The sequence below is a fragment of the Eurosta solidaginis genome, chromosome 2 (assembly GCF_040869045.1).
Source record: "Eurosta solidaginis isolate ZX-2024a chromosome 2, ASM4086904v1, whole genome shotgun sequence".
Classification (NCBI taxonomy): Eukaryota; Metazoa; Arthropoda; class Insecta; order Diptera; family Tephritidae; genus Eurosta; species Eurosta solidaginis.
Window position 1 is genome coordinate 221,181,504 of NC_090320.1, and position 23,488 is coordinate 221,204,991.

Here is a 23,488-nt window from a genome sequence, read left to right on the forward strand (position 1 = left end):
ATTGTGAGCAAACAAAAAAATCTATTTGTACTATGCCACTATTGTGAATATTTGATTAGAACTAACTAACCGGCAGTTGCTAACATTCGCCAGATGGCAGTGCAAGTTCATATAAGTTTTTGTTGATAGATGATTGATTGATAGAATAGCTGATATTTGATATGAGACTTTTATATTTGTTGCGCAAGACGCACACGGGTCCGTCTAGTTTCTCTTTAATGTCAATTTTCTGAGCTTATCCGGGTAGGGTCCTTCCTTCGCGAGATAGCTTTACAATTATGGTACATATGAAATTGGAAATATGCTGTCATTCGGCTTGACCAGCAAAATTTTATTTTATCGAACAGAGTGGCAAAGTTAAACTCCAGGCTGGAGCTTAGACTTGCACTGAAAAACCGGGAATAAGTTGTGGTACAGTATTGCTGGAAATATACATATGATAACAATAGCAAAAACAATACCTATTGAAAAGAGCATAAGTTTCAAATTCTTAAATACATAGGCACATATGTATATCGAACAAATATGTTAAATGCTTTAAATATAATTGTGTATGCTTAATGTTACAAGAATTACAGCATTTTGCTACTTGCTTGAAATGGATATCAATATGTGAACAAATGCATCTTCACCATTAGCATGTTGCATGTCCTTAACAGTGACTTGGTGATATTTTAATAATAATGCAACAAATAATAAACAACTCAAGTGCATAGAATTTTGAATAACTATTTCATATGTGTATGAATGTATGTTATTGTATCTGCATATATGCTCAATATGTATAGAATAATATGAAAACAAGGAAGGACGGGACTGCCTTCGGCTGTGTCGAAGACTTCATACCTTTCATGAATGGAGCTGAACAATAATCTTATCCCATTCGTAATATCCAAATAATCGGCTGTATAAGATAAGAAATATATAGTGAACAGATGTACATATCTACGCTATGACGAAAGCGTGAATATTTGATGAAATGGGGCAAAAATTACGAAAAGTTTCTTATCTGAACAATCGGTTGGGGGGATATATGCTGTACATACGATCGATCTCATCCATTTTTTCAGATGACAATACGTACAATATGCGAAAGCTTATGGTGAAGTTTGAAGCTTCAGTGTGCTAAATTGAGGAAGATATGACAAAAATCCTCTTTTTCTGAAAAATCAGTTGCATGGAGGATATATACTATAGAGTTTCTATCCGGCCGGTTCCGAATGTCTAATCAGTCACGTAAATCCACCCGCTCACCAAATTTTTTTTTATCTCAAAAATTAAGGGAGTTTGCATACAAACAGACAGACGGACAGACGGACATGGCTAAATCAACTCAGCTCCGCATCCTGATCATTTAGGTATACTTATTGGTGGGTCTATCTATTTTCGTTTAAGGACTTACAAATTTAATATTCGTGACAAAGTTAAACTTTCATTTCATTTTCATGAAGGGTATAAAAAATGATGGGCAATGCAACATATCACCCTAGAATCTAGCAAATTGGGAGCTCTACTGGGCTAATACAATTGTCTGCTCCCTGTCGTTGCATTGGCTTGTTGTTATCTTAAGCGCACCAATCATGACAATATGGAGCATTCTGTATCGCAACGCTTATAATTCACTTTCTTGCATGCTGGCTTGTTAGTCCCCCCTGCTGGTTTGTAGTGACTATCATTTCTAACTTGCAATAATACTTACGAACTGATACGGTATTTACATATATACATATTTGGATACATCTTATGTTTATGGATCTAAAAGATATGTTTAAGAAGCAAATGTGCTATATTCATTTGCACATTCAGTACACAGAACTTATTGGGTCTTTCCACAGTTGCTACGAGACGAATTTTATGCATTTTTATAATTTTTGGCTTTAACTATAGTCAAACTAGAACTTTATGAAATACAGTACTGTGCATCAAAAGTGTGTGGTAAACGTGGAAAAGTACATAGAAACTTGCTTATGAAATATTTTGTATATACAGGGACAGAGTTCTAAACAACTTTATTGTTACTTATTATGATTTAGATGTAGTTCCAAAGAAAATAATAAAAGTTGAAAAAAAGGAAAAAATAAGCAAATTTGAATTATTTTCTTTATATGCATAGGTATAATTTCCGCTGCGTTTAGCTCAATTTATATAAAGGAAGTTTAAACAATTTTTTTTACTCAAAGGTGTTGCAACCGTATTCTGCCAGGAAATTACATAAAATTTATTGAACAAATTTTTTTTAGTTATCTTGACCCCAGCGATGATTGTGTTCTGCTTATTGTAGGTTGGAAGTTTGTAGCTCAGTGTGAAGTTTCCTAAATCTTGATCGCACTAAGCATATTGTCTCGGGTGCCACCTATGGGATATTTTCCACTTATTCAATGCATTGTCATCCGGTTCTTAGCTACGTCTGAGGTATTAAGTTTTACAGCTCAGTGGGAAGTCCCGCAAAAATTTATAGCCGATTTCATCCGGACTGATTTTCTAAAAAATCTCAATCCCTCGAGACCCTCACTTTCTGTCTTATGTGTTTAACTGTCAATGAATCAAGTTAATGTTCCCTATCGAGTTTCAAGATATTTGAAATCGGCTTAACCACAGCACAGCTAATTTCTCACTAAGCAAGCCTTTTCAACGTATATACGAAGATTTTCGAGAACGAAAATCGATACTGATGATGGCACAATACCGAGACCGGTCTGCCTCCAACCCAAATTTAAGATAGAATGTTCCAATATACATAAATTATCAACCCTGTCGGAAAATCAACACGACAAATCGAATAAGATTTTAATTCTCATTCAAACCCAGTTGATGATTCGGACTCTTTTTTTAATCAAAAAGAAAACTCTTCCATCATCTCCTAAAAAGTAATATGTAGATATGTATTATGTATGTTACTCAGCTGATGAGTTTTTCTGCAACTAAGCGGTTTTAGACCTCGATGCTTACAAAACCCGGGCCTTGCAATGAGTCGGCTAAATTTAACTGAAATTAAAAACGCGCGATATGCTGTTGCTCCCCTTTTGTCGGTTGAGTGGGATGTTAAATTGTTGGAACTTATTTTTATTATTATAAAAATTATATGTATTTAATTAGCGAGCTTTGCTCATATTGCTTTATACAATGGTTTTTGTAATAGATATTAGAGAAAAATTGTAAGTTTACAAACGGCGATGGTTACTAGGACATGTTTCTGAATTTCACTTTTTCATCAGCTAGCTTTTCGGGAGCTGAGCGTTGAACTCGAATCTCCAACATTCATATCAGTGCAAGCCTTTAGCTGCTAAGCCATATGAATGTCCCGTTGTTCGCTGTACAATTGGTCTCTAAGAGTTGCATTTTTGTTTATATTCCTTTTGATCACCATGTAGGCACATACACTCTGTATGTAGTTTATTCCTAATGGTGTGGATATGATTTTTAGGCGCGCTTTTGAAAAGCTTAGTAACATTTGTTCGGATTTTTACAGTATTTGTTTTTAATACTTCCGCTGTTACTATTATATCAATATGATCATATGTATTTAATTAGCGAGCTTTGCTCATATTGCTTTATACAATGGGTTTTGTAATTGATATTACAGGAAAGTTGTAAATTTACAAACGGCGATGGTTACTAAGACATGTTTCTGAATTTCACTTCTTCATCAGCTAGCTTTTCGGGAGCTGAGCGTGGAATTCGAATTTCCAACATTCATATCAGTGCAAGCCTTTAGCTGCTAAGCCATATGAATGTCCCATTGTTCGCTGTACAATTGGTCTCTAAGAGTTGCCTTTTTGTTTATATTCCTTTGATCACCATGTAGGCACATACACTCTGTATGTAGTTTATTCCTAATGGTGTGGATATGATTTTTAGGCGCGCTTTTGAAAGCTTAGTAACATTTGTTCGGATTTTTACAGTATTTGTTTTATTACTTCCGCTGTTACTATTATATCAATATGAGCATATGTATTTAATTAGCGAGCTTTGCTCATATTGCTTTATACAATGGTTTTTGTAATTGATATTAGAGAAAAATTGTAAGTTTGCAAACGGCGATGGTTACTAGGACATGTTTCTGAATTTCACTTCTTCATCAGCTAGCTTTTCGGGAGCTGGGCGTTGAACTCGAATCTCCAACATTCATATCAGTGCAAGCCTTTAGCTGCTACGCCATATGGATGTCCCGTTGTTCGCTGTACAATTGGTCTCTAAGAGTTGCCTTTTTGTTTATATTCCTTTAGATCACCATGTAGGCACATACACTCTGAATGTAGTTCATTCCTAATGGTGTGGATATCAGTTTTAGGCGCGCTTTTGAAAGCTTAGTAACATTTGTTCGGATTTTTACAGTATTTGTTTTTAATACTTCCGTTGTTATACTATTTTCACACAGAAACTTAATGATCTCATTTCACCTTCTAATGAAATCGTAATTTTTTTGCTTTCACATAGAAGTAACTGCTCGATTAGTATGAAGGATGAAATGTCAAGCGAATAAAATGACAATGCTATATGACAGACAATCATGGCGGAACGATACAAGGTGGCAGCATGGTGACATAACTACAAACAAAAAAAATCCATGTACTTGTAAATTCGATGGACAAATGTCAAAATCGTACTGCGCCGTTAGTTGATGTATCAAATCAAATAAAAAAGGGTATAATCAGCTGTTCGATGCGGCCACGTTGTATCGTTCCGCCATGCAGACAATGACATTTACTTTGACAAATGACATTTTTAAGCACTGAACACACCAAAAACTAAGAAGCGGAACGCGGCCAACAGACTTGCATTGTGCTTTTGACTTCATTAGACATTCGATTAGCTTCTAATGAAATAATTATAGATTCGAATTTTGTAGGGAAAATTGAGCTCAATAAGCGTCTTAATGTAGAAAAATGCCTTTATTATTCAATAAGACGTCTGTGTGAAAATAGTATTACTATTATATCAATATGATCATATGTATTTAATTAGCGAGCTTTGCTCATATTGCTTTATACAATGGTTTTTGTAATTGATATTAGAGAAAAATTGTAAGTTTACAAACGTCGATGGTTACTAGAACATGTTTCTGAATTTCACTTCTTCAACAGCTAGCTTTTCAGGAGCTGAGCGTTGAACTCGAATCTCCAACATTCATATCAGTGCAAGCCTTTAGCTGCTAAGCCATATGAATGTCCCTTTGTTGGCTGTACAATTGGTCTCTAAGAGTTGCCTTTTTGTTTATATTCCTTTTGATCACCATGTAGGCACATACACTCTGTATGTAGTTTATTCCTAATGGTGTGGATATGATTTTTAGGCGCGCTTTTGAAAGCTTAGTAACATTTGTTCGGATTTTTACAGTATATGTTTTTAATACTTCCGCTGTTACTATTATATCGATATGATCATATGTATTTAATTAGCGAGCTTTGCTCATATTGCTTTATACAATGGGTTTTGTAATTGATATTAGAGAAAAATTTTAAGTTTGCAAACGGCGATGGTTACTAGGACATGTTTCTGAATTTCACTTCTTCATCAGCTGGCTTTTCGGGAGCTGGGCGTTGAACTCGAATCTCCAACATTCATATCAGTGCAAGCCTTTAGCTCTAAGCCATATGAATGTCCCGTTGTTCGCTGTACAATTGGTCTCTAAGAGTTGCCTTTTTGTTTATATTCCTTTTGATCACCATGTAGGCACATACACTCTGTATGTAGTTTATTCCTAATGGTGTGGATATGATTTTTAGGCGCGCTTTTGAAAAGCTTAGTAACATTTGTTCGGATTTTTACAGTATTTGTTTTTAATACTTCCGCTGTTACTATTATATCAATATGAGCATATGTATTTAATTAGCGAGCTTTGCTCATTTTGCTTTATACAATGGGTTTTGTAATTGATATTAGAGAAAAATTGTAAGTTTGCAAACGGCGATAGTTACTAGGACATGTTTCTGAATTTCACTTCTTCATCAGCTAGCTTTTCGGGAGCTGGGCGTTGAACTCGAATCTCCAACATTCATATCAGTGCAAGCCTTTAGCTGCTAAGCCATATGAATGTCCCCTTGTTCGCTGTACAATTGGTCTCTAAGAGTTGCCTTTTTGTTTATATTCCTTTTGATCACCATGTAGGCACATACACTCTGTATGTAGTTTATTCCTAATGGTGTGGATATGAGTTTTAGGCGCGCTTTTGAAAGCTTAGTAACATTTGTTCGGATTTTTACAGTATTTGTTTTTAATACTTCCGCTACTACTATTATATCAATATGATCATATATATTTAATTAGCGAGCTTTGCTCATATTGCTTTATACAATGGTTTTTGTAATTGATATTAGAGAAAAATTGTAAGTTTACAAACGGCGATGGTTACTAAGACATGTTTCTGAATTTCACTTCTTCATCAGCTAGCTTTTCGGGAGCTGAGCGTTGAATTCGAATCTCCAACATTTATATCAGTGCAAGCCTTTAGCTGCTAAGCCATATGAATGTCCCGTTGTTCGCTGTACAATTGGTCTCTAAGAGTTGCCTTTTTGTTTATATTCCTTTGATCACCATGTAGGCACATACACTCTGTATGTATTTTATTCCTAATGTTGTGGATATGATTTTTAGGCGCGCTTTTGAAAGCTTAGTAACATTTGTTCGGATTTTTACAGTATTTGTTTTTAATACTTCCGCTGTTACTATTATATCAATATGAGCATATGTATTTAATTAGCGAGCTTTGCTCATATTGCTTTATACAATGGTTTTTGTAATTGATATTAGAGAAAAATTGTAAGTTTGCAAACGGCGATGGTTACTAGGACATGTTTCTGAATTTCACTTCTTCATCAGCTAGCTTTTCGGGAGCTGGGCGTTGAACTCGAATTTCCAACATTCATATCAGTGCAAACCTTTAGCTGCTACGCCATATGAATGTCCCGTTGTTCGCTGTACAATTGGTCTCTAAGAATTGCCTTTTTGTTTATATTCCTTTAGATCACCATGTAGGCACATACACTCTGAATGTAGTTCATTCCTAATGGTGTGGATATCAGTTTTAGGCGCGCTTTTGAAAGCTTAGTAAAATTTGTTCGGATTTTTACAGTATTTGTTTTTAATACTTCCGTTGTTATACTGTTTTCACACAGAAACTTAATGATCTCATTTCACCTTCTAATGAAATCGTAAATTTGTTGCTTTCACACAGAAGTAACTGCTCGATTAGTATGAAGGATGAAATGTCAAGCGAATAAAATGACAATGCTATATGACAGACAATCATGGCGGAACGATACAAAGTGGCGGCATGGTGACATAACTACAAACAAAAAAAATCCATGTACAAGTAAATTCGATGGACAAATGTCAAAATCGTACTGCGCCGGTAGTTGATGTATCAAATCAAATAAAAAAGGGTATAATCAGCTGTTCGATGCGGTCACTTTGTATCGTTCCGCCATGCAGGCAATGACATTTACTTTGACAAATGACATTTTTAAGCACTGAACACACCAAAAACTAAGAAGCGGAACGCGGCCAACAGACTTGCATTGTGCTTTTGACTTCATTAGGCATTCGATTAGCTACTAATGAAATAATTATAGATTCGAATTTTGTAGGGAAATTTGAGCTCAATAAGTGTCTTAATGTAGAAAAATGCCTTTATTATTCAATAAGACGTCTGCGTGAAAATAGTATTACTATTATATCAATATGATCATATGTATTTAATTAGCGAGCTTTGCTCATATTGCTTTATACAATGGGTTTTGTAATTGATATTAGAGAAAAATTTTAAGTTTGCAAACGGCGATGGTTACTAGGACATGTTTCTGAATTTCACTTCTTCATCAGCTGGCTTTTCGGGAGCTGGGCGTTGAACTCGAATCTCCAACATTCATATCAGTGCAAGCCTTTAGCTTCTAAGCCATATGAATGACCCGTTGTTCGCTGTACAAATGGTCTCTAAGAGTTGCCTTTTTGTTTATATTCCTTTTGATCACCATGTAGGCACATACACTCTGTATGTAGTTTATTCCTAATGGTGTGGATATGATTTTTAGGCGCGCTTTTGAAAGCTTAGTAACATTTGTTCGGATTTTTACAGTATATGTTTTTAATACTTCCGCTGTTACTATTATATCGATATGATCATATGTATTTAATTAGCGAGCTTTGCTCATATTGCTTTATACAATGGGTTTTGTAATTGATATTAGAGAAAAATTTTAAGTTTGCAAACGGCGATGGTTACTAGGACATGTTTCTGAATTTCACTTCTTCATCAGCTGGCTTTTCGGGAGCTGGGCGTTGAACTCGAATCTCCAACATTCATATCAGTGCAAGCCTTTAGCTCTAAGCCATATGAATGTCCCGTTGTTCGCTGTACAATTGGTCTCTAAGAGTTGCCTTTTTGTTTATATTCCTTTTGATCACCATGTAGGCAAATACACTCTGTATGTAGTTTATTCCTAATGGTGTGGATATGATTTTTAGGCGCGCTTTTGAAAAGCTTAGTAACATTTGTTCGGATTTTTACAGTATTTGTTTTTAATACTTCCGCTGTTACTATTATATCAATATGAGCATATGTATTTAATTAGCGAGCTTTGCTCATTTTGCTTTATACAATGGGTTTTGTAATTGATATTAGAGAAAAATTGTAAGTTTGCAAACGGCGATAGTTACTAGGACATGTTTCTGAATTTCACTTCTTCATCAGCTAGCTTTTCGGGAGCTGGGCGTTGAACTCGAATCTCCAACATTCATATCAGTGCAAGCCTTTAGCTGCTAAGCCATATGAATGTCCCCTTGTTCGCTGTACAATTGGTCTCTAAGAGTTGCCTTTTTGTTTATATTCCTTTTGATCACCATGTAGGCACATACACTCTGTATGTAGTTTATTCCTAATGGTGTGGATATGAGTTTTAGGCGCGCTTTTGAAAGCTTAGTAACATTTGTTCGGATTTTTACAGTATTTGTTTTTAATACTTCCGCTATTACTATTATATCAATATGATCATATATATTTAATTAGCGAGCTTTGCTCATATTGCTTTATACAATGGTTTTTGTAATTGATATTAGAGAAAAATTGTAAGTTTACAAACGGCGATGGTTACTAAGACATGTTTCTGAATTTCACTTCTTCATCAGCTAGCTTTTCGGGAGCTGAGCGTTGAATTCGAATCTCCAACATTTATATCAGTGCAAGCCTTTAGCTGCTAAGCCATATGAATGTCCCGTTGTTCGCTGTACAATTGGTCTCTAAGAGTTGCCTTTTTGTTTATATTCCTTTGATCACCATGTAGGCACATACACTCTGTATGTATTTTATTCCAAATGTTGTGGATATGATTTTTAGGCGCGCTTTTGAAAGCTTAGTAACATTTGTTCGGATTTTTACAGTATTTGTTTTTAATACTTCCGCTGTTACTATTATATCAATATGAGCATATGTATTTAATTAGCGAGCTTTGCTCATATTGCTTTATACAATGGTTTTTGTAATTGATATTAGAGAAAAATTGTAAGTTTGCAAACGGCGATGGTTACTAGGACATGTTTCTGAATTTCACTTCTTCATCAGCTAGCTTTTCGGGAGCTGGGCGTTGAACTCGAATTTCCAACATTCATATCAGTGCAAACCTTTAGCTGCTACGCCATATGAATGTCCCGTTGTTCGCTGTACAATTGGTCTCTAAGAATTGCCTTTTTGTTTATATTCCTTTAGATCACCATGTAGGCACATACACTCTGAATGTAGTTCATTCCTAATGGTGTGGATATCAGTTTTAGGCGCGCTTTTGAAAGCTTAGTAAAATTTGTTCGGATTTTTACAGTATTTGTTTTTAATACTTCCGTTGTTATACTGTTTTCACACAGAAACTTAATGATCTCATTTCACCTTCTAATGAAATCGTAAATTTGTTGCTTTCACACAGAAGTAACTGCTCGATTAGTATGAAGGATGAAATGTCAAGCGATTAAAAGGACAATGCTATATGACAGACAATCATGGCGGAACGATACAAAGTGGCGGCATGGTGACATAAGTACAAACAAAAAAAATCCATGTACAAGTAAATTCGATGGACAAATGTCAAAATCGTACTGCGCCGGTAGTTGATGTATCAAATCAAATAAAAAAGGGTATAATCAGCTGTTCGATGCGGTCACTTTGTATCGTTCCGCCATGCAGGCAATGACATTTACTTTGACAAATGACATTTTTAAGCACTGAACACACCAAAAACTAAGAAGCGGAACGCGGCCAACAGACTTGCATTGTGCTTTTGACTTCATTAGGCATTCGATTAGCTACTAATGAAATAATTATAGATTCGAATTTTGTAGGGAAATTTGAGCTCAATAAGTGTCTTAATGTAGAAAAATGCCTTTATTATTCAATAAGACGTCTGCGTGAAAATAGTATTACTATTATATCAATATGATCATATGTATTTAATTAGCGAGCTTTGCTCATATTGCTTTATACAATGGGTTTTGTAATTGATATTAGAGAAAAATTTTAAGTTTGCAAACGGCGATGGTTACTAGGACATGTTTCTGAATTTCACTTCTTCATCAGCTGGCTTTTCGGGAGCTGGGCGTTCAACTCGAATCTCCAACATTCATATCAGTGCAAGCCTTTAGCTTCTAAGCCATATGAATGACCCGTTGTTCGCTGTACAAATGGTCTCTAAGAGTTGCCTTTTTGTTTATATTCCTTTTGATCACCATGTAGGCACATACACTCTGTATGTAGTTTATTCCTAATGGTGTGGATATGATTTTTAGGCGCGCTTTTGAAAGCTTAGTAACATTTGTTCGGATTTTTACAGTATATGTTTTTAATACTTCCGCTGTTACTATTATATCGATATGATCATATGTATTTAATTAGCGAGCTTTGCTCATATTGCTTTATACAATGGTTTTTATAATAGCTATTAGAGAAAAATTGTAAGTTTACAAACGGCGATGGGTACTAGGACATGTTTCTGAATTTCACTTCTTCATCAGCTAGCCTTTCGGGAGATGAGCGTTGAACTCGAATCTCTAACATTCATATCAGTGCAAGCCTTTACATCTGCTAAGCCATATGAATGTCCCGTTGTTCGCTGTACAATTGGTCTCTAAGAGTTGCCTTTTTGTTTATATTCCTTTTGATCACCATGTAGGCACATACAATCTGTATGTAGTTTATTCCTAATGGTGTGGATATGATTTTTAGGCGCGCTTTTGAAAGCTTAGTAACACTTGTTCGGATTTTTACAGTATTTGTTTTTAATACTTCCTCTGTTACTATTATATCAATATGATCATATGTATTTAATTAGCGAGCTTTGCTCATTTTGCTGTATACAATGGTTTTTATAATTGATATTAGAGAAAAATTGTAAGTTTACAAACGGCGATGGTTACTAGGACATGCGCGCCTAAAAATCATATCCACACCATTAGGATTAAACTACATACAGAGTGTATGTGCCTTCATAGTGATCAAAAGGAATATAAACAAAAAGGCAACTCTTAGAGACCAATTGAACTCTGAGCCACATTAACATTTTAAGCTCGCAATAAAATTACTCAAGATCCCAAGAATCCAAAAATGATATGAATTCAGGGAGAAAATGCTTTGAAGAGATCAGAGGTCGTAGTCAAGTAATTATGTGCACTTCAGAGTGGCTCTTTGAGAAGTGACGCAGAAATCGATTCTCTAATTTTATTACTGAAATTTGAAGACAAATATGAAATCGACCTAATAAGGAAGCAAAAAAAAACAAAAAATATTGTCTTTCATGTTTTCGTATGATAGTCGCTCAACAAGCAAATGTCTTGCCTCGTTGCTCGTTAATCAACAACTAAACCACTACCACAGCGATGATAGTATGTCTACCAACAAAATCGAAGTTTAAATTTTGGTGACACTCTCATAGGTGGTACTAAGGTCAAAATATATAACAACAACAATATCATTACGTTTTATTCTTTTTATTTATAGCGCTACAATTAATTGATTTGTACGAAACACACAAATGTTTTTAGGCAATACGTAACAATGTCACTTTTTTATTTAGACTCCCTCAACTTCCATTTAAAAACGTATATTTATAATTTTTGTAAATTTACAATTTGGAAAATTTAGGAGGGTAATATTAGTGGTAATATGAAAGAGAACAGAGCTTGGCACAATTTGTGTTTAAATAATTTTTTTGTGATTTTGACGCGCAAGAGGTTTTTGTATATCAATCTTTCAAACTTCATTTCAATCAATTTCAAAAATAAATAAATATGTACATAAATAATAAACATCACAAATGTATTCTATAGGAGGTTTGAACATCGTTTTGTCAAACATATTTGAACTACGCAATTAATATGTCTTTCTTTTTATTAAAGGAAAATGATATTTCTTTGAACGCATTTGAATTCATCAAAACACGTACATATGTATATATGTATGTTTACATATTTTCCGATTTATCTCAATAGAAATACTTATGTACATCTTTATAATTGAAAATATAAATCTGGCACAGTTGGAAATAAAAATATGTATTTTGCTTTTATTGAGTTTTGAAAATTGATGACATCAAAATATTTAAGTACAGATATATAAGTATGTGTGTATATGTTAATAGCCCCAAAAAAAACAGCTATATTAGACTGTATGGAAAGCAAGCAATAAATTTCAATATATTAGTCGGTTTTTGATTTCCTTAAGTAGTGTATAGTCGGTGGTGTGTAACTAATTATTAATAAGACCAATTTCTACAAAACTTTTTCTAAAAAAAGATTTTTCCCTAAAATGCCACTTTCATAGTTGTTTGACTGACTTTTTCTGGGTACTCTTCTAAAATTATTTGTGAACTGTTTGCAACGTTCGAACACCTGGAAAAGAATGGAAATACGTAACAGTCTGCTGACTCAAAACTGTAAGAGTGTGCTTTGGTGGGCACTTACGGATGTATAAATGCAGATTGAGCAGTGGGGAATAAAATTTTCATGTCCTTATATTCCACTATATAAAACTCTTGTCCAAATAGTGGGTTGACGTCCTTTTTTGCGTATGACTAATTGTTCACAACGCAGCACTAAAAATTTTTTATAACTTTCAGTGGAGGATATAACATTCTTGTTCTTGCTCTCAACTTCTGCTCAACATATTTTTCAATATGGCATCTCCATACTACTAATTTTGTATTTATGACAGTTGCTTGAGGAAGATGAAAATTTTTAGAACCCCTTACCAACAGTCTTAAGTTGCTCTTAAAATGAGCCTTCGCTTCAATAGGAAACACATCATATATGGGCTTTGTTTTGTGTTGCGGCTTTTCATGTGATTGGCTAAAATTCTTCTTCTTCATTTCGGCAACCATTAGATAAGGTTCAAAAATGTGCGAACGACTTTTGTTGTAAATTGTGCACAACTTTTTCTTTTTTTGAACTGCTTGTTAACTTGGTGTCATGTCCTACAACTTTTTTTGACCAGATTTTATTAAGCCTTCTTTTAGAACCTAATCTTTTTTTTGAAGTTATTATCAGCATTGCCTTAAAACCAGGGAAGTTTTAAATATTTTTATACTCAGCGTGTTTTGCACACAGAGTATATTAACTTTGATTGGATAACGGTTGGTTGTGCAGGTATAAAGGAATCGAGATAGATATAGACTTCCATATATCAAAATCATCAGTATCGAAAAAAAATTTGATTGAGCCATGTCCGTACGTCCGTCCGTTAACACGATAACTTGATTAAATATTGAGGTATCTTCACCAAATTTGGTACATGAGCTTATCTGCACCCAAAATAGATTCGTGTAGAAAATGAGCGAAATCGGATGATAACCACGCCAACTTTTTATATATATAAAATTTTGGAAAACACAAAAAACCTGATAATTTAGTAAAAAAATACACCTAGAATGTTGAAATTTGGCATGTGAACTCATATTGAGACTATTGATAAAATTGTTTTAAAATGGGTGTGTCACCGCCCACTTGTGATAAAATCAATTTTACAAATATTATTTATCATAAATCAAAAATCGTTAAAACTATCATAACAGAATTCAGCAGAGAGGTTGCCATTACCATAAGGAAAGCTTTGAAGAAAAATTAACGAAATCGGTTAAGTACTACGACCACTTTTATATAAAAGATTTTTAAAAGGGTCGTGGACAAATAAAATAAGCTATATCTCTGCAAAAAAGAGCTTTATATCAATGGTATTTCATTTCCCAAGTGGATTTATTACAATAAATAGGAAACAGCTCAAATTTAAAAAAATGGGCGTGACACCGCCCCTTTTATGACTAAGCAATTTTCTATTTTTCGGGAGTTATAACTCGGAGAAAAATAAACGGATTGTAATAAAATTGGGTACACAAATTTTCACTATAGCAGGAAATATTTCTAGAAAAAATGGAAGACATCGGTTAAAGACCACGCCCACTTTTATATAAAAGATTTGACTCTTGATAAAATTTTTTTAAAATGGGCGTGGCACCGCCCACTTGTGATAAAATCAATTTTACAAATATTATTTATCATAAATCAAAAATCGTTAAACCTATCGTAACAAAATTCGGCAGGGAGGTTGCCCTCACTATAAGGAAAGTTTTGTAGAAAAATTAACGAAATTGCTTAAGGACCACGCCCACTTTTATATAAAAAGATTTTTAAAAGAGTAGTAGACGAATAAAATAAGCTATATCTTAGCGAAAAAGGGCTTTGTATCAATAAAATGTTCCTTCTAAATTGAATTATAACACTAAATTGGAAAAAAACTAAAATTTTTAAAATGGGTGTGGTACCGCCCCTTTTATGACTAAGCAATTTTCCAATTTTCTATATTTCGGGAGCCATAACTCGAATCAACATTAACATATGGTACTGAAATTGTGTACATATATTTTCCTTATAGCAGAAAATATTTTTAGTAAAAATGAACGGGATCTATTAAAGACCACGGCAACTTAGATATAAAACAATAGTAAAAGGGTCGTAGACTAGAATAACAAGCTATAACTTAGCAAAAAATAGTGTGGATCAATGATATTTCACTTAACAAGTTTTATTGTAAGAGGAAATGGGGAAAAATTTTTTTTAAAGGGGCGGTGCCACATATTATGTAAAGAAGTAATTTATCTGAAATGAAATCTTCAAATGAAGCTCACGCTGAGTATATAATGTTCGGTTACACCCGAAATTAGACACCTTTACTTATTTTGATTTTGCAGTCGTCATTTTTTAGTGATTTGTTCAACTCGTTTATCAGACAAAGCTATGTGAAAACAACTTTAATTAAGTGGCAAACTAGCCATATTCATATCCATATAAAATTGCTGATCCAACAAACCTTAAGGAAATCAATGTAACTGGTGTTATACTATAACGCACTGGGCATAGCCAACAATTGGCTTTTGGTTTTTCGCCGTATCCATAACCTAAAAATATTTCAGTTGGTGAATATTTGGTTTTTGAATATTTTATTTTTTTGTTCGATACTTTTTGCCAAGTGACTTATTAATTGTGTAATTTGTTATTCCATTTTTGCATTTTCTTATTTTTTATGAAATTATCATAGGTTAAGGCACCAATCTATATGGTTAAGTAAATACCAGTTGAAAAACTTTTTAAAAATCAGAACCTATATTATAGAATAATTTTGTCCTCTTGGCAATTACTAGAAGCATTCTATGACCTTCTATATCCAACTCAGTTTTAGTTTTAAAATTTGTCAAAAATATGTGAGTCAAGTCCCTCATCAGAGGCTAACTCTGAGTTTTAAAATAACTTACCGCACTGAAAGTGGCCTTACCTTATTCTCAACATTAATTTCCAATTTATTCTTGGTCTTTTGCATTTTTTTTTTTTCGATACAGTCTAATGTAGTCTTGATAGTCATGTCCCGTGCTGCAAATGCGAACATACAAATTTACGGTAAACATATTTTTACCTGAATTACTTGAATTAGAAAACAGTTTTTCTAATCGGGGTCGTCCCTTGGCAGTGATTTTGCAAATACTCTGAGTGTATTTCTGATACGAAAAGCTTCTCAACGAAAATTCATCTGCTTAGCAGATGCCGTACGGAGTCAGCGTAAAACAAGTAAGCCCTCTCCTGCCAATTTGTAGGGAAAATAAGAAGAGAAGCTCGGCCTTAAATCTCCTCTCCCAGCATTTACTTCTTTTATGAACGTTATTTTGTATGCGACATTTAAATCGAATTTTTATTTAATTTTAATAAAATCAATGTCTTAATTAAGAAATGTTAATATGCTCGTTTTTTTTTGTGCACCTGTTTGTACATATATACGTATATTTATTTTGCTAATTTTGTTTCCTGGGCGATAAATTTAGAAATAAGATTCTTAATATAAACTAAAAAGAAGTAGGTATTAGTTGCATGTTTCAGCCGCTTTTGATGATATGCTTTGATTTTTTCAATTTTATTGCAATTCATAAAAAAATGTACTACGTAAATAATAATGCAAATTTAAAACGTAATAAAAATATAGCACGATTGATTGAATACTTTTATTTTTAACAATTAATAATAAAGGCCCGAACACATTTGCATTTTGCGTCGTTTTGGTGCTGGCGTCACTTTGAAAGAGCGTACGTCCGAAGTTTTCCTGTCACAATGATCTCAAACGGAAAACTAAAATTATGATATTTCATCATTCAAAAAATGTAAATAACAAATTTTTTAGTTCAAGAAATAAACTATTTTATACTATGTAAAAACACCCACCAAATTGGCAATTTAAAAAAAAAAAAAAAAGCGCAACAAATTGTTTCAAAATGCAAATGCAACCTTGTAAAGTGTATTTATTGAGTAGATTTAAACGTCAGTTTTACGAAAAACCCCAAATATCAAGGTAACAAAAAGTCAAATAAAAATTAACGAAATCAATATTTTGTTAAAAATGCCGGCGAACAACGTAAATTTGAAATTTTAAAAGCCAACCCTGAATCCAAACTTGATTCTATGGGTATAAATAACAACACACGTTTGGAATTTTTCATATTCTCAAAATTATTTATTTTTTTTCACAAATAAATTTTAAATTCAAAACACCACCAAATGTTAAATTACTATTGTGAAAGCTAAATTGAGTTGTATGAACACCAGTCAATTTAAATCGAAATTGCCTCAATTTATTTTTCTGTTTGTACATAGTATTACGCATTGAATAAGATTAATTAAAAACGAAATAAATTTGTGCAAAATTGGAGAGCTGCAAAGAAAAAATTGACAACGCCAGCATAACGTAAGTTTTTGAATTTAATTTGCGTTGCTTTGACGTTGACGTTGCCGTTGTGTTGCCACGTGGATTAGGAACATAGCGACAAACACGTGTGTTCAAAGTCAGCTGTTGACGCAACGCATGCGCCAAAAGAACGCAAAAGTCGAGTGTGTTTGGGTCTTAAGGAATTTAAATTTCGAGCAAAGTCGGGCATGTTACAATGTATAATTATGTTTTTGGGCAGCAAAGTACAAGTCATTTTCTAGGAAATAATTTTTTCTCCCACCGATTTATTTAAATTCCTTACTCTCAACAGTGCAAACGCATAATTTAAAAAAAAGTGGGGACTTCTTATCTACATTTCTGCTGCTTTTATTCCTAAAAGTGGATATGCTAAGTAAAATACTAGCAACATGTTGTCTTGCGCAAGCAACATCTTTATTGCGCATTCGGGGTAAAAAACCAAAAAATGGGGCCATTTCAAACTCTGGGTACTTTTCCTAACATGGTACTTCTTTATAACCGTATTCTTTTGGAACCGAATAATTTTTAGAAGCAGGTACCCTTATAGAACCGGGTTCTTTTTCAGTCTCTGGTAGTCTTTTGAACCACATACTATTTTAGTGCCGGCCAAGTTACTCGGTCAACGAACTTAATTCCATTAAATGGTGAGGTATACCTACTAACAGTGATTTTTTTTAGAACAGGGTAATTTTAAGAAGCGTGTGCTTTCATGAGCCGGGTTCTTATTTAACATCCGACTCTTTCTTGAACCGGTTAATTTTTCAAAACCTGAAATTTTTTCAGAAAAATTCACTTTTTAGAACCGGTTACTCTTTTGACGCAGATATTATTTTGGTGCAGGGCAAGCGACTCGGCTAACGAACGCAATTATTAAAAGTGGTGGGATACACTACACACACTGACTTATAAGCCACTAGCTATTAGAGCAAATAGAGTTTCGTACAAATATAGAAGAGCAGCTAATTTAATCATGTTAAAGTCTGCATTATCGTCGAACCTCTCACCTGAGGGTGTCGCTAGTTGTCACTCGTTGGCAAGACTTATTTTGTTCTTCTCTCTGTAGACGTGTCCTGTCAATCGGTGGCGTTACATGGTGCCACCCCCCTCAGAGCCTATAAAGGTCTTGAACCGCCGTATAATCGGCCTTGTTCTATGTCTATAAATAAATATATTTTTCAATCAAATTTTATATAACAAATGGTCATATCCACATACCTAGAACAAAAGTGTCATTAATTTTTGTTGGACAGCTGGGCATTATTGGTAAGCCATAAAGCAAATAGATTGTTGTCCGTAATCTAAGAGGGATTACGAACTCTGTATTCTTTATCCCCATTCGAACAAAACGTGTCCAAAATTCTTTGTCGACGAAAGAAAATATTTCATTATAAGTCCTTCTGCGTACATGTCCAGCTCGTATGGTTTGAGGTCATATCCAGTATCAAAATAAGATAGAATATTCCTTAAAGTACTCGAAACACGTGTCGCAGTAAATTCCATTCTTAGATGTATGAACATTACGCAAACAGGGCCATTTGAAACCATATTATGCATTTTTAATTTTTCGATACATACTAGCCGTTTTTTTTTTGCATGTATATACATCTACGTTTGCGGGTAAAAAAAGCTTTACATCACTTAGATAATGTTTGAGAGGCCCCCCTAGCGGCAATTGTTGAAAACTCGCGGCAGTTTTGAAATAACTCGCTACAAAACGAGTTTTGCGGAGACATACACCTCTGTTGGTCATAGTGTATAGTCTATAGCTGAATCGGTTGCGATGAATCGTGGACACACACACTTTTCGGTAATAGAAGTCCAGAATAGTGCAGATATATAATGGAGAGACACATTTCAGTTGCAACTGAGTATAATGCATATTGAAGTTTAGCAATACTAATTTTATGCGCAACAATTTCATAAGTGTATATAAAGTTATGCACTTAGCAGTCCATATAAAATTTAAGTGCATATGTATATATATGTAAAAAACACAGCTACTAAGTTTGTTTATTATTGCATTTAACTCCCTTAAATACGAGAAACTTGTATGTAAACACATTCTAGTGTTTCAAGCAATTTTTAACGAAATTAAAATTTCGATATCACATTTCATACTTAATCTCTGCAGTCAAATATTAATCAACAAAAGGAATCATAAACATAATAAATACATACAACAGTATAAAATTATATATATTTGTGAATATACATATCTTATTTTTAAATTTCGCATTTTTATACCATAACATTTTATTTTTATTTATACTTACAGTGACCAAATTTATACGTATTGGCATTGCTGATAAGAATGACAATCCGCCGTACTTCGATAAGTCACTTTACGAAGCGGAAGTTGACGAAAATGAGGATATCCAACATACTGTATTGACCGTTACGGCAAAGGATCATGATGAATGTAAGTGCATATTCAAGTGTATATATAAACTTATATTGGAGTGTATCGAAAAACGAAAGTTCGAGGTCCACCTTTAACTCATTACCAATTTTAGCCTTTTTACTATTTTCACTATATTTTTTCATTTTTAATTTACTCTTGCTTTTGTTAAAAGTAAAAACAAAAAGTTATCAATACCTGACACGATTAACATCGGAGGAGATACAACGCAGTCACCTATTCCAATTGGCAGGACGTGAGCTACATGTTTTATGCCGAATCTGAATGGCAGCTGCAAGACAAACGGGTTTTCACGTAGAAGCCTTTATGGAAAAAATATACTTGGAGTGTTTTCCACACAACTGCTAAGGGGCAACCCGCTTAGAAAAATTTTTGCTAACAGAAAAAAACTGTTTTCTAAATTTTGTATGTGGGTATGGTAGGCGGAGTATGCTTCCACCACGGCTGCCTCTTTTTAGTTACAAGTAGAAAAACAAAAATTGGTCACAACTTCGGCATAAAATATTTCAAATTAGGGTTGCCACATTCTCATTTTATATTCCTAAGTCTGTGGGAGCTTCTTTAAGCCTCCTCGCAAAAACAATGATAACAGTGTAAGGTCGCCATTTTTTATAATTAATTAAATTACATCATTTCAACAAAAATACATGTATGTGTTACGACGCAGAGCTGTTGCCCAACGTATTTAGGTCCTTTCCACATATATCCGCCATTATTTCGAAAACGACTAAATAAATAAATGTAAGGCGCGATAACCTCCGAAGAGATCTAAGGCCGAGCTTCTCTTCCAACTTGCGTCGTGCTCCTCTTGATTTTTCCCTACAAATTGGCCGGACGGGACCTACATGTTTTATGCCGACTCCGAACGGCATCTGCAAGGCAGATGAGTTTTCACTGAGAGCTTTTCATGGCAGAAATACAATCGGAGCGCTTGCCAGACACTGCCGAGGGGCGACCCCGCTTAGAAAAATTTTCTTCTAATTGAAAAATCTTATTTCTAAAATTTTGATGTAGCTTTGCCCGGGAGTTGAACCCAGGGCATACGGCGTGATAAGCGGAGCACGCTACCATCACACCACGGTGGCCGCCACGGTGGTGGAATGTTAGATAATATCAGGTTATTCCAGATAGCAAGCCACTGCAGAGGTCTTATGATAAGCCAAAAACTGCCTTTTGACAGGACATTAGGGATCTCTCCCTTTGCCATTTTATAAATGCACATCTTAATGATCAAACCCATTATTAGCATTGCTCCTATGGTTCGGCAAAGCCGAATCTGCATCAAGTGTGTGATAAATCGATGTACAGGACTTCGGAGGACTATCACCGTAATGCAAAAAAACAGGGTTCAAAAGAAAAGAGGAACTTTATTTTTCTTCCGCAGACTATGATTCAATCTTCCAGGCAAAAGAAATAGACTTTGTTTCCGATAAAAGGTGGAGGGTCTTAGCGCAAATTGCTAAGAAAGGATACTTGGAAGCTTAGAAAAGCTATAATTGAATAAAACATATTATGACATCAATCTCAAAAAGTCTGGCTAGGGTTCTAATTTTATTGAGCAGCCAGGCTGCAGAAAACCTATGGAAATGCTGGAATATAGCACGATATAGGCTGCCCTTATTTCTTTGGTGTGAATGAAACTGCTGAGCGTTATCTATGCACCTGCCCTTCATAAAACAGAAGGCAGATGATAGATGCGCACGTCTGTCGGACATTGTCTTAATTTTAAATATGTAAAAAAAACGCGAAAAAACGGCAATAAAACAGAGTAATGTTTCTGAGTGTATAGTTTGTGCAGTTTGAATTTAAATGGAAGTTCTCACCGTACTTTTTGGAGATCTGTGGTCTGTTCTGAGATCAATCCTACTGCAATGGCGTAAAATTAAAGAAAGCGACCAGATGGTTGTCCTAAAAAAAGAAGTGTGCGGATTCGAATCCCACTCCTGGAAGAAAAGAGATTTTAAAAACATTATCGAAATAGCTGTCGCATTGTCCATCGTGATGTCACGTTGTTTTAATTTTTTCCCAAATTATGAAATAAATACAAAATAAAAAACAAAAATTGTTTCAAATAAATGTTTTCATACATTTAAAAAGCAATAAGCAACCGTCTTTAATTCATACAAATATACTACATTGGGTAATTCTTTGTATTTCTATAAATAAATAAAATAAATATTTGAAATCTGCCAACAACAAAAAGCATAACTGTGTAACACTTAAACCATCGTTCGTGTGCGGGTTCGAATCCCACTTGCGGGAGAAAAGGCTTTGAAGAGATTTACAAGGTATAATCGAAACAGCTGTCGCCTTGTCCGTCCTGATGACACGTTGTTTAAATTGCAAACTATTAAAAAATACCGTGTTGCCTAGGAAAAATGCTTCATGTTGGCCATCCTACTGCGAAATTTTATTTATTCGATACGCTCTAATGTGAATACAATGACACACATAAATATTTTATACTTACGTACATTGTATTCAAGTAAAAGAATGAGAGTTTCAAAAGTAAAATTACTATAATGAGAATTATTTATTTTCCTTCTTATCTTTTACACTCTTTTGTTTTACGCTCTATGGTTACGTCTTCTTTCACATTTTATATGGAATCATAAAAACAAAAAAATATTAAATGGACGCTTCGTTACATCGGTTTATGTGCTACTGCTGAACGGAATGGAAACTTCAACTACATTTGCTGCATCCTTGTTATGTTTCCTGATGCACATGCATGTGTGTGTACGTGACGGTGTGTGGCTTATTGGTGCACTCACGCGTTTCCTGTCACATGTGTATTAAAAATTTCAAATGAAATTAAAAAAATGTCAACATCAAACATCACTATAACAACTTTTACTTTTATTCTTGCTGCTGTTGATGGCATTCGCTTTACACGGTTTTTTTTGTTTCTTAATGCTAACAACAGCATCACGTATACGTTACGAAATTACAAGTGGCAACATTGGTGGCGCTTTTGCGGTTAAAAATATGACTGGTGCCATTTATGTGGCTGGTGCCCTTGATTACGAAACAAGAAGAAGGGTAAGTTGATGTGTTCTAATTTACAAGTAATGACTAAAAAGTTTATAGATATATTTGCTTACTTTGATAAGTACAATTTTTACCTTTGGTGTTTTCAAAATATTTTTGAGAATATTTTCTTTTATTTGATCACCGTCAGTTTATAAACCTAAATCTATAAGTATGCATATATAATTTTATCTATTTATTACATAATTTATTTATGTATAAATACATTCATCACTTACGAAAGCTCGCCCGCAAGACTATAATATATGTTAATCTATGCTCAATACCAGGAAATTGTATCTATCGTTTTATAAGATTTTTGACAACTATTCACAAAATTTCCACTGCGTTTGGACAAATTTATATAGAGAAACTATTTAAAATTTGTATCTCCTATTTATTTTCCCTTTTGTTGCTTGTTTTTATTTCGGCGCTCTGAGCTATGGTCGAATTTCAAGTTTGAAGTTCAATAGCAAGAGCCTTTCTCTCGCCGCTGTAAAGGATCTGGTAGAAGTGATGATATCCCGGTGTAACAGTTTAACAATTTAACATGTACTCAGATATTCAGGCTGCTATCATGAAGTTCATGGCTGTGAAAAATTGCTTGGCGTCACTTACGGCAACTGCCACGTCAATTTCTTCGCTCGAGCAGGCATTAGTGAACTGCTAATGGACAGGTGGGCCTCGCGGCAACCAAGCGAACGCAGTCTAGCCATGTGTCGATATATTCCTGGCGTGTTCTTGACTTCAAGCGCTTGGCGGAGCTTTAAAAAATAAGTGTTAATACT

General features: G+C 34.3%; 1 protein-coding gene across 2 annotated transcripts in view; it reads left to right on the forward strand.

Annotated features, from left to right (window-relative positions):
- CadN (Cadherin-N) overlaps positions 1 to 23,488 on the forward strand; it is an 855,435-nt gene that overhangs the window by 711,816 nt on the left and 120,131 nt on the right. For both annotated transcript variants that reach the window (XM_067767104.1, XM_067767103.1), the window contains 2 exons: positions 19,527 to 19,670; positions 22,597 to 22,712. In XM_067767104.1, coding sequence (XP_067623205.1) covers positions 19,527 to 19,670; positions 22,597 to 22,712 — 260 coding nt within the window. The remainder of the gene's footprint in view (positions 1 to 19,526; positions 19,671 to 22,596; positions 22,713 to 23,488) is intronic.